The sequence below is a fragment of the Macaca thibetana genome, chromosome 15, assembly GCF_024542745.1.
Source record: "Macaca thibetana thibetana isolate TM-01 chromosome 15, ASM2454274v1, whole genome shotgun sequence".
Lineage (NCBI taxonomy): Eukaryota > Metazoa > Chordata > Mammalia > Primates > Cercopithecidae > Macaca > Macaca thibetana.
Window position 1 is genome coordinate 104,429,471 of NC_065592.1, and position 12,859 is coordinate 104,442,329.

Below are 12,859 nucleotides of genomic sequence, written 5' to 3' on the forward strand. Positions count from 1 at the left end.
GTTTACCATGCTTTGATACATAAATTTTATCTTTATTTTAGAATAAGGAGAGATTATCTTCTGCTGTTACTGACCTCAACATAATAATGGAGCCCACAGAATGCTCAGAATTAAGTGAATTTGTGTCTAGGTAAGCTATTTAACAAACTTATTTAGAGAAAGAAAGTAAATTTACACTTTACAGTTTTAAGTTTACCTTCTCCTTTTCTTAGTAAGTAAATAAGTCTTCTCTGAAAGTATAACACCACTATTGTGGCTTATATTTAAGCCCGTATTCTCTATATCTATCATTCTTTCATTTAGTTTATATTTATTGCACATTCACTATCTGCTGGGTATTAAAATGTGAGCAAAAAAAAGATACAATCCCCAGTCCTCATGGGATTGACAGTCTAGTGGAGAAGTCAGGTATTAATCAAATAATGGCAGAAGTAAATATAAAATTATGGCTGCATTAAATGCTATAGAGGAGAGTTACATAATGCTGTTGAAGTATATATCAGGAATTTTTGTTTTTTATTATTTCTATATTTTGTTTTTAAATTAGTGATGGGGTCTCACTATGTTGCCCAGGTTGGTCTCAAACTCCTACGCTCAAGCAGTCCTCCTGCCTTAGCCTCCCAAACTGTTTATCAGGAATTTGACCAGCAGAAAGAACATGATATCATTTCCTGAAGCTTGAGCTGACATCTGAAGAATGAGTAGGTGTGAACTAACAAAGAGGGCATAACTTTGCTGGGCACTGTGCCAGCAGGGAGCATGGCATCTGTGAGCAATTGACGCAGGACCACAGTGGCAGGTGGAGGCAAGAGCCTAGGAGAGTGGTGTAAGATGAGGCTAGGAAATTAGGTGAGGTCCATACTACCAGGAATTTGGTATAAAAAGTTTTATTACAACCCCAGGACCAAGTGAAACTATTGAAAAGTTTTGAGCGGGGCCTGAGGAAAGCAAAAGTATGGCATCATAGAAAGAATTATTCTGGATGCTATAGGGAAATGGAATGAAGGGGTGCAATCATTGATACAAACGAGTCAATGACTAATCTTTTAAAACAGTTCAGGCAAGAGAAGTTTGTAGTTTGGACTGAAATGATGGTACTTAGCTAGATGGATTTGGGGGATAATTAGGGAGTAAAAATCAGTGGGCGTGGGATTGCTTGAGTAAAAGGGATTAGAGGTCATTCACAGGAGATGACTCTTTGATTATGGTGGTTCTGTCTGCTGTTAAGGGAAGGTTGGAAGAGTACCATTGTCAGGTGAGATTATGACTTTATTTTGGACATATGGGACTTGAGTGCCTTTGAAAACACTGAAATAAAAATGAGAAAGAGGCAGCACAGAAGAGGTGGGGGTGGGATATATAGAACACTGGAATTATCTTCTATTGGGTAGGAATTAAAGCCTTGAGCAGGAATGAGATTGCTTATGAAGGAATACAGAGTGAAACTAGAAAAGGCCCTAGAACTGAGCCTTGAGGAATTCTAAAATATACTGACTGAATAGAAGGGAAGGATCCTGCAAAGGAATTAGAAAAGGAACTATTTGAGAAGTAGGGAGAATACCAAGAAAAGTGTTGTATCATGGCAGAGATCACATATTTCCTTTTGTTCAGACCATGGTTTGGAAGTAGCATCTGCTATTTGGAAATACAAAAGGAAGAATAGTGAGATATCTCTCTTCCTGTAATAATGAGCATATTATCGTTACTTAATAAATACTTAATCTCAGCTTCTTGGGCAATGTTTTAGACTGGGTTCCCATTTTGTGGAGAGTGACTGGTATTTTAGAAAGGGTGCTGAACATAGGTCAGAAGACCTGGATTTTAGTCCAGATTCAATTACCTTGTGTAAGTTGCTTCTCTTGGAGTTTCTTTCTTCTTTATCTCTGCTGTTATGCAATTTAAATGTTATATGCCTAGTTATGAATTTAGTTTTTCATTATAGATCTGTAGTTTTTTGAACAGGATTGGTATCTTTAGGTTTTGAAAAATATTTAGTCATTATTTTATTGACTCTTGCTTCTACCTTGATCTTCCCTTATCACAGTCTACCTTCACTTTAAATAGTAAACATTTCACATGTACTATAAGAACAGCAGTATACTTTCCATTTATTTTCCTTCAACTATTGTATTATTATTGTCATACAATTGTCATACACTTTTACATGTTTCAAATGTCTCAGGGCATTGTTACTATTTTTGCCTTAGACTGTCAATTATTTTTTAAAGCAATTAAAAATAAGACAAAACTTGTTTTGTATTTTTGAGATAGAGTCTTACTCTGTCATCCAGGCTGGAGTGGAATGGCATGATCTCGGCTCACTGCAACCTCCGCCTCCCAAGTTCAAGCAATTCTCCTGCCTCAGCCTCCTGAGTAGCTGGGATTACAGGCATCCAGCCACCATGCCCAGCTAATTTTCTTTCTTTCTTTTTTTTTTTGTTTTTCTTTTTTTGCATTTTTGGTAGAGACAGGGTTTCACCACGTTGACCAGGCTGGTCTTGACCTCCTGACCTCAAATGATCCACCCACCATGGCCTCCCAAAGTGCCAGGATTACAGGTGTGAGCCACCATGCCTGGCTTATAAAACATGTTTTTGTATATTTATCTTCATTTTTTCATTTCCAACATTCTTCATTTCTTTATATTGATTCAGATTTCTAACTGCTATGCTCCTTCTTCCTTGAGAACTTCTTTAACTTTTTTTTTTTTTTTGAGACAGAATTTCACTCTTTTTGCCCAGGCTGGAGTGCAATGGCACAATCTCAGCTCACTGCAACCTCTGCCTCCCGGGTTCAAGTGAATTTCCTGCCTCACCCTCCCAAGTAGCTGGAACTACAGGTGTGTACCACCACACCCGGCTGATTTTGTGTTTTTAGTAGAAACGAGGTTGATCAGGCTGGTCTCAAACTCCTGACCTCAGGTGATCCACTGAACTCAGCCTTCCAAACTGCTGGGATTGCAGGCGTGAGCCACCACACCCGACCCTTTAACATTTCTTACTGTGCTGGTCTGTTGGCCGTAGTATCTATCAGCTTTTGTTTCTCTGGAAAGGTCTTAATTTTGCCTTCATTTTTTTGAAAGATATTTTTGCTGGCCATAGAATTCTGAGTAGATAGGCTTTTAAAAAGTATATGTATTTAAACATACTCTTTCATAATCTGGATTGCATAGGTTGTGACAAAAAGTCTGCGATGATTGTTGTCTTTATTTTTCTGTATTAGTGTGTCTTGTGTGTGTACTTGGGACAGCCTTAAATCTTTCTCTTAATTTTGCATTTTTGTAGTTTGTGCTATGTTTAGGGTATATTTGTGTGAAAATTATCAACCATGTCTTTTAAAGTATTTATTTTGCCCTGTGTCATTCTAATGACACATAAGTTAGACTGTTTGACATATTGTCCCAGCATTTGGATGCTCAGCTCTATTTCTCTCATGCCTTTTTTTCTTTGTATTTCAGTATGGATAAGTTCTATTAGCCTATCTGCAACTTAGCAGAGTCTTTCCTCTGTTGAAGTACTGTTTGCCAGGGGGCCCTTTTAAGGAGATCTTTATCTTGCTTTTAATGCTTTTTATTTCTTGTGTTTTCATATTTCCTGGTTGGACGTAACAGAGTTTGTTTATTCATTTACCCATTGAAGGATATCTGGGTTATTTTCAGTTTTTGGTGAATATAGCATATTATAGTTATATATACATTTTTTTTTTTTTTTAGATGGAGTCTCGCCCTGTCACCAGGCTGGAGTGCTGTGGTGTGATATCAGCTCACTGCAACCTCCGACTCCCTGGTTCAAGCGATTCTCCTGCCTCAGCCTCCCAAGTAGCTGTGATTACAGGCATGCACCACCACCCCTAGCTAATTTTTGTATTTTTAGTAGAGACAAGGTTTCACCATGTTGGCCAGGATTGTCTCAATCTCCTGACCTCATGATCTGCCCACCTCGGTCTCCCAAAGTGCTGAGATTACAGGCGTGAGCCACCATGCCTGGCCTATATATACATTTATGTAGCATATTATAGTGTATAATATAGCATATTATCTTTATATATGTGTATATATATACACACACACATGCATTCATGCCGCTACATTCATATGCTATAAATATGTATATTATGTACACAAACACACATGTATATGCTGCTGTGAACATTCACTAGAGGTTTTTGTGTGAATATAAGTTTTCTTTAGGGTACATAACCAGAAGTGGAATTGCTGAGTCATATAAGAGTATGTTTAAATTTATAATAAACTGCCAAACCATTTTCCAGAATAACCATATTGTTTTGTATTCCCACCAGTAATATGTGAGAATGACTGTTAATATTTTTGTGAATTAATTTCTGATGGTCACCTAATTTTAGATTTAATAGTCCCAGGAATTTATTGTTAGAATAAAATCTTGGAATTTTTATCCTAAATTTATCTTTATGTTCGCTTTATACTTGAGAAGGAGACATTTGGAGTTATTTTTGTTTCCTGACTACTTTAGTTGAAATTGAAATGGGTTACTGCCAACATTTTATGAAAGAAATCCATGACATCTGTTTTACATTTAGTGAAGTTTGGACTTTGCTTAGGAAAAATAAATGAATTACAGTCATTCTTACAGCTGTGAGAGCCAACACCCACACCCACACACAAAATTTCTTTCTATATGGAAAACTCTTATGTGCTGTAGTACAGTATCCTTTATGAAGATGCAAATGGAAGAATGAAGGAATTGTGAATCTTTTAAAGTTCACTGTAAAAGAACAGTCTTTTCCTCTGTGTGTGTGTTTAAACTTGAGTCATCATAGCTTTTAAGATTATTTTCATGGCTTACTCCCTCATCACATGATTAAGAGTTTATTTTTTGCTCACTTGTTTGATGGAGAACGAAATATCATGTCACTGTGGCCTTTAAGCACAAATGAACTAATTTCTCCTCTTTATAGGCCCATACTCTTTGGAAAACAATTTTTTTCAGATGTTAAAATAATTTTTAAAATAGTTATTAGACTGACTTTTAACACATAATCTCCAGTGTTCCCTATAAAGTACACGCTTATGCAGCTTTGTGTTAATTCAACTATTATTTTATGTTCTTTGTTTTCAGTGAATCTACTTGGTTATTTTGGTCCTGTACTGCCCTTTCTTGCCTTCCTTTAGATTATTTAATTTTTTTCCTATTTTTTTTATTTGGCAAAATACTTGCAAAATCTACCAACTCAGCCATGTTAAAGAGTACACTTCAATAATAGTAAATACATTCATTATGTTGTACAGCCATCACCACTGTCCATCAACATAACTCTTTCCTCTTTTAAAACAGAAACTTTGGCCGGGCGCGGTGGCTCACACCTATAATACCAGCATTTTGGGAGGCTGATGCAGGCAGATCACGAGGTCAGGAGTTCAAATCCAGCATGGTGAAATCCTGTCTCTACTAAAAATATGAAAGTTAGCCGGGCATGGTGGCACATGCCTGTAGTCCCAGCTACTCAGGAGACTGAGGCAGGAGACTTGCTTGAACCTGGGAGGCAGAGGTTGTGGTGAGCCGAGATAGCACCACTGCACTCCAGCCTGGGTGACAGAGTGAGACTCTGTCTCAAAAAAACAAACAAACAAAAAAAACAGAAACTTTGTACACATAAACAATAACTCCCACTTCCTCCCTCTCCTCATCCTCTTCATCCTCTAGCAACCACCATACTACTTTCTGTCTGTGTGATTTTGATTAAGTACTTCATATAAGTGGAATCATATAGTATTTGCCTTTTTTCTTTAGATAGAGTCTCGCTCTGTTGCCCAGACTGGAGTGGAATGGCGTGATCTTGGCTCACTGTAACCTCCACCTCACCAGCGATTCTCCTGCCTCAGCCTCCCAAGTAGCTGAGATTACAGGCACCCGCCACTACGCCCAGCTAATTTTTGTATTTTTAGTAGAGATGGGGTTTTGCCATGTTGGCCAGGCTGGTCTTGAACTCCTGACCTCAGGTGATCTAGCCATCTTGGCCTCCCAAAGTGCTGGGATTACAGGCACGAGCCACCATGCCTGGCCAGTATTTGCCTTTTTTGACTGGCTTGTTTCGCTGAGCATAATGTCAAGGTTCATCCACGTGGCATAAGTCAGAATTTTTTTCTTTTTCTTTTCCTTGTTTTTTTTTTTTAAAGCACTACGTAAGCTTTATTTGCACCATCTATATAAGATAGTCCTGGCCATGAGTGGTGGCTCATACCTGCAATCCCAGCACGTTGGGAGGCCAAGGTGGGCAGATCACCTGAAGTCATGAGTTGGAGACAAGCCTGGCCAACATCTGTACTAAAAATACAAAAATTAGCTGGGTGTGGTGGCAGGCGCCTGTATTCCCAGCCACTCGGGAGGCTGAGGCACGAAAATCGCTTGAACTGGGGAGGCGGAGGTTGCAATGAACCAAGATTGTGCCACTGCACTCCTCTGGGTGACAGAGCAAGACACCATCTGAAAAAACAAAAAACCAAAAAAACCTAAGATACTTCTATGAATCTGTCCCATTGAGAGAAGACAGGACCTTTTCTCTCAAACCTGTTGCTTAAAGCCTGTGTGTGTGTGTTTGTGTGTATGTATATGTATATGGGAGTTTATTAAATATTCACTCATGTGATCACGAGGTCCCACAATAGTCTGTCTGCAGGCTGAGGAGCAAGGCGAGCCAGCCTGAGTTCCAAAACTGAAAAACTTGGAGTCCAGTATTCAAGGGCAGGAAGCATCCACCACGGGAGAAAAATATAGGCTGGGAGGCTAGGCCAGTCTCACCTTTTCACATGTTTCTGCCTGCTTTATATTCACTGGCAGCTGATTAGATGGTGCCCATCCAGATTAAGGGTGAGTCTGCCTTCTCCAGCCCACTGTCGGAAATGTTAATCTCCTTTGGCAACACCCTCACAGACGCATCTAGGATTAATACTGTGTATCCTTCAATCTAGTTGACACTTAGTATTAACCATGACAAGTCCACCCCTTGTCAACTTGAACCTATACACATCTCCTAAGATCATACATAATCTTCAAATAAAGGTAATAATAATCATAATTACGCCTAACATAATAAAACTATCCTTCATAAAACCAGAAACTCACCAATCCCCAACCCAAATACTATTACATAAAGTTAACAATACTTAAATGCTGATATGAAGTCAATAATTTGTATGTCACATGATAAAGGAAAAAGGAAATAAAATGAAGATACTTTCTTAGTACAAGTGTATACATGCACAAACATGTTTTTAACGAAAGGAGAAGGAAGTACTCATGACAATTACAATCCCCGTTTCTGCAGCTGGTCACGTGGTCGTAGCTGGTATTGATGACTACCTTCTTGGATTGGGCTGCTGTAGTTTCCTGTTAACCTTAATCACTGAGCATGGTAATACTAAGAGAAGCCCTGATGGATCTCCGGTATTCCATGCATACTCTTCCTTACCTCTGTTGTGAAGTAGCAGAATGATTTCATTTCGATATTCTAGGTCAGTCACCCAGCCAACACTGTAACTCCTTTCTTAGCCTGTTGTCTTAAATGTAGGAGGAGCCCAAAGTGTCCAGGTGGCAATCTTAACTTCTAGTTTAGTGGGATCTTTGTTGTGTCTCCTGGTGGCAGCGTTTCTCCCTCTGGAACTGAGACCTCTAGGCCAGCAGAATGTAGTGTCAAAGGAACAGGAAGCAAAAATTTTGCCAGTAGATCACTAGGGGTGATGGTGAGTGGTGCCACTTCAACTTCCACCCCTTCATTCCTGGACCCATGAATCTTGGCTGTGGAAGAAACAGTACCACATATTGGATGCTGATCCAGAGCATACACGGCCTTCTGGAGAACTTTGCCACAGCCTTGCAAAGTATTGCCACATAGTTGGCATTGTAATTTTGACTTCAAAAGGCCATTCTACTGTTCTGTCAATCAAGCTGCTTCAGGATGATGGGGAACATGGTTAGACAAGTGAATTCCATGAGCATGCGCCCACTGCTACACTTCTTTAGCTGTAAAGTGAGTGCCTTCATCAGAGCCAATGCTGTGTGGCATACCATGACAGTGGATAAGGCATTCCGTGAGTCCACGGATGGTAGTCTTGGCAGAAGCATTGCCTGCAGTATAGCAAACCCATATCCGGAGTAAGTGTCTATTCCAGTGAGAACAAACCTCTGCCCTTTCCATGATGGAATAGGCCCGATATAATCAACCTGCCATCAGGTAGCTAGCTGATCACCCCAAAGAATGGTGCCATATTGGGGGGCTCAGTGTTGGTCTGTGCTGCTGGCAAATTGGCCTTGTCAGCCTTGGTGAGTGGAAGTCCTTGTTGCTGAGCCATGCATAACCTTCATCCCTGCCACCATGGCCACTTTACTTTGTTCATGGGCCCACTGATCAATGATAGGGGTGGCTGGGGAAAGAGGCTGAGTAGTGGGTTATCCTATCCACTTGATTATCCATCCTATCCACTTAAAAATGCTAAAGGAAGGGGTCTCACTGTATTGCCCAGGCTGGTCTTGAACTCCTGCACTCTTGCTGTCCTCCTGCCTTGTCCTCCCAAAGTGCTGGGATTACAAGCATGAGCCACCACACATGTCCTTGCAAATCCATTTTATGCCACTTTAACTGAAAAAAAGTTGGAAAGACCTGTGTTTCTTTACAGCTCTGTCCCCTATCAGGGGAACCCACCCCCAATATTTCAACGTAGGTTCTTTCCATATGTTCTAAGAGTCTATTTCTTAATAAGTCTTCAGATTACTGTCTAGTGTCCTTTCTTTCACTCTACAGAATTCTCTTGACTATTTGTTACAGAGAAAGTTAAATGATAACCAACTCCTTCAGTTTTTGTTTACCTGAGAATGTTTTAATTTCTCCTGTACTTTTTTATTTTTTATTTTTCTTTTCTCCAGCCACATCCCTTTGATCATCTCCCTCATTATTAATATTATTATTATTATTATTATTATTTTGAGACGAAATTTCACTCTTGTTGCCCAGGCTGGAGTTCAGTGGTGCAATCTCATCTCACCGCGACCTCTGCCTCCCGGGTTCAAGTGATTCTCCTACCTCAGCCTCCCAAGTAGCTGGGATTACAGGCATGTGTCACCACGCCCAGCTAATTTTGTATTTTTAGTGGAGAGGGGGATTCTCCATGTTGGTCAGGCTGATCTCGAACTCCTGACCTCAGGTGATCCGCCTGCCTTGGCCTCCCAAAGTGTTGCGATTATAGGCATGAGCCATCACGCCCAGCCTTCTTTTCTATTTATTTGTATCCCTTGTGTTTTGTTGTTGTTGTTGTTGTTGTTGTTGAAAAGGACTCATTTGAACCTAATAATGTGGTAACCCCCAAAGTCAGATTCTCCCTCTTTCCCAGGCTTTTTTGTTATTGTTATTATTTTTATTTGTTTATTTATTCATATTTCGTAGGCCACCTCTGTGCCAGGGATTAACCTGAGGTATAAACTTAAGGTCCTCTCAGTTTGTTTCTGGGCCTGAAGCTTTCCATGGGTATGTGCAGTCTCTTACAGAATCTCCCCTTAGATGCGGTTATTTGTCAATGTCCTAGTCTTGATTGTTTGGCTCTTAGGGAAAATGAAGAAAATGAAGGTGGGGAAAAAAAGGGCTCTGGCCTTTTAATTCCCCTGGAAATCACTTCAACTGTAGGAAGCAGGGTTTTCAAAAGTATGGGGATGTGTAACTACAATGGCTGCCTGACTCTTTGTCTACACTTCCATAATGAGAAGCAGCAGTGACCAAAACACAGATCCCTTATGGCTGGAGGACAGGGTCCTTCTTTTTTTTTTTTTTTTGGCTTGCTCTGCCTTCCATAAGCTGTGTGTAAGCTGCTCTGGTTATACTCACATGACTGCCTGCCAGGGGGGTGGGGGTGAAGAAATGGGTAGCTGCTGCTACACTAAGAGCTGAAATTTACTAAAATTAATCACAATTTACCATCCAAGCCCTTCTCCAAGCCTTTCCCTGGATGTTGCCAGCCTTCATTAGACTAAGAGTTTCTAAATGGTTGTATCAGACAGATTCTGCCAGTGAAATTGTTATGTAAGCGGAGAGATGGAATTTTGGTACTTCCTATTCTGTCATCTTCTCAAAACCCTCTCCTTTAAATATATTTTAATATTCTCTTTTAATTTATTTCATTCATGTTTTGGCTATATTTGTGTTATTCTTTATTGGTTGCTGTTGGGATTGCAACATACATAACCTAACTTTTAACAGTCTATTTAGATTTGATACTTTACCACTGCAATTATAGTCTTGTAGTCCTATAACCACATGGTTCACTTCCCCTCCCTGCTTCATATGGTAGTTTTCATGTGAATTATATTCACATGTATGTGCTGAAAAACTCCATTAGTCCAATCTGGGCAACAAAGGAAGACCCTATCTCTACAAAAACAACAACAGCAGAAATAGCTTATTGTGGTGGAGTTCACTTGTACTCCCGGCTGCTTGGTAGGCTGAGGTAGGAGAGTTACTTGAGCCCAGGAGTTTGACAGGGCAGTGAGCCATGATTATGCTATTGTGTTTTAGCCTGGGAGACTGAGTGAGACCCTGTCTCAAAAATAGTAATAATAATAACCCTGTTAGATAACATTATGTTTTACTTCAACCATCATACGTACTTTAAGTAACTTAAGAAAAGGCTAATAGTTTGTCATATTTATCCAGATTTTTTTGAGACGGAGTCTCGCTGTCACCCAGGCTGGAGTGCAGTGGCGCGATCTCAGCTCACTGCAAGCTCTGCCTCCCAGGTTCACGCCATTCTCCTGCCTCAGCCTCCAGAGTTGCTGGGACTACAGGCGCCCACCACCACACCCGGCTAATTTTTTTTGTAATTTTTAGTAGAGATGGGGTTTCACCGTGTTAGCCAGGATGGTCTCAATCTCCTGACCTTGTGATCTGCCCGCCTCAGCCTCCCGAAGTGCTGGGATTACAGGCGTGAGCCACCATGCCCAGCCATGTTTATCAAGATTTTTAATGTTTCTGTTGCTGTTCTTGATATGGAGCCTTTTTAGGACACGTTGCATATATCGTGGCTCATTTCCCATAAATACTTAAGTGTGCATTTTTATTATTTTATTTTACTTTATTTATTTAGTTTTTGAGACGGATTCTCACTCTGTTGCCCAGGCTGGAGTGCAGTGGGAAGATCTTGGCTCACTGCAACCTCTTACAGGCGCGTACCACCACGTCTGGCTAATTTTTGTATTGTTAGTAGAGACGGGGTTTCACCATATTAGCCAGGCTGGTCTCGAACCCCTGACCTCAAGTGATCTGCACAACTCAGCCTCCTAAAGTGTTGGGACTACAGGCATGAGCCACCGTACCTGGCCTTATTTTATTTTGTTATGTTATGTTATGTTATGTTATGTTACGTTAAGTTACGTTACGTTACGTTACGTTATGTTGGAGATGGAGTCTTGCTCTGTTGCCCAGGCTGGAGTACAGTGGCACAGTCTCAGCTCACTGCAACCTCCGCTCCCTGGGTTCAATTCTCCTGCTTCAGCCTCCTGAGTAACTGGGATTACAGGCATGCACCGCCACGACCGGCTAATTTTTTTGTATTTTTAGTAGAGATGGGGTTTCACCATGCTGGCCAGGCTGGTCTCAATCTCCTGACCTCAAGTGATCCACCCACCTTGGTCTCCCAAAGTGCTGGGATTACAGGCATGAGCCACCGCACCCAGCTCAAGTGTGCAGTTTTAAGTTTAGAGATATTCCCTTATATAATTACAGTGCAGTGATCGACTTCATAAATTGTCATTGATATGATACTTTTATCTAATATGCTTTCCATAATCCAGTTTTCTTAGTTGATCTCATAATATCTTATATTGCATCTTCTTTCTCCTTGAATTATATGATGTAGTCTAAAGTCAAGTATTGCATTTAGTTGTCATGTCTCTTTAGTCTCCTTTAATCTGGAGTTATTGCCTAGCCTTTGCCATGTTTCACTTTGTCATCTTTTTAAAAAGCTCTTCCTACAACCAGCCTGAGCAACAGAGCAAGGCTCCATCTCTTCAAAAAGTTAAAAAAAAAAAAAAAATTAGCCTGGCATAGTGGTGCATGCCTATAGTTCTAGCTATCTGAGGGTCTGAGGCAAGAGGATCATTTGAGGCTGCAGTGAGCTATGATCATGCTACTGCATTCCAGCCTGGGCCACAGGGCAAGACTTGTCTCTAAAAACAAAAGTTCTTTCCACGTTTTTGTTTGTTTCTTTTTCTTTCTACTTTTTTCCCCCAATAAAATGTTTCTTATTTTGCCTTTGATCTTCTGTTGTGGTCAGTTGAGGCTCTGCCTTCTTAGGCAAATTCTGTATAGATGATATTTTGTCCTTCTCAGCATAGCTGTCCCTCATAGGTGATACTAAGTTTTTCACTCAATGAAACTGTTATATTTCTCCACTGTATGATAACTAATTTTTTCTCCCTTGGCTCTAATATGCAATCTGTGGGGACACACTTGATGACCACGCAGTTACTACTCTTTATTAATATTCCTTCCTCAATTTAGCATCTACTGATGATTCTTGCCTTATCTACTCGCTACTGTGATGTTTGCAAAATGATGATTTTTCAACTCTAGCGCTTACTTCCTCCACATTTCTCAATAGGCATTTGGCATTATGCTTAAGAAATAGATCACCATTCTCTATGTATGTGTATATATCTATATTTATAATATGTATGGATTCATTTTTTTTTTTTCCCAACGATTTATAATTTCTTCTCTTCTTATTTATTTTGGTGCTCAAACTATACCGGATTTGATCAGAGGGAATCTCTTTAAGCTGGCTCCTGAATCCATGTGTTAATTCCTTATTATATTTTTGAGCACTTCCTCATATTCTGTC

At 40.1% G+C, this 12,859-nt stretch overlaps 1 protein-coding gene across 1 annotated transcript in view; it reads left to right on the forward strand.

The window, feature by feature from the left end:
• CENPP (centromere protein P) overlaps positions 1 to 12,859 on the forward strand; it is a 273,692-nt gene that overhangs the window by 23,866 nt on the left and 236,967 nt on the right. Inside the window, exon 4 of the mRNA XM_050761561.1 lies at positions 42 to 130. Coding sequence (XP_050617518.1) covers positions 42 to 130 — 89 coding nt within the window. The remainder of the gene's footprint in view (positions 1 to 41; positions 131 to 12,859) is intronic.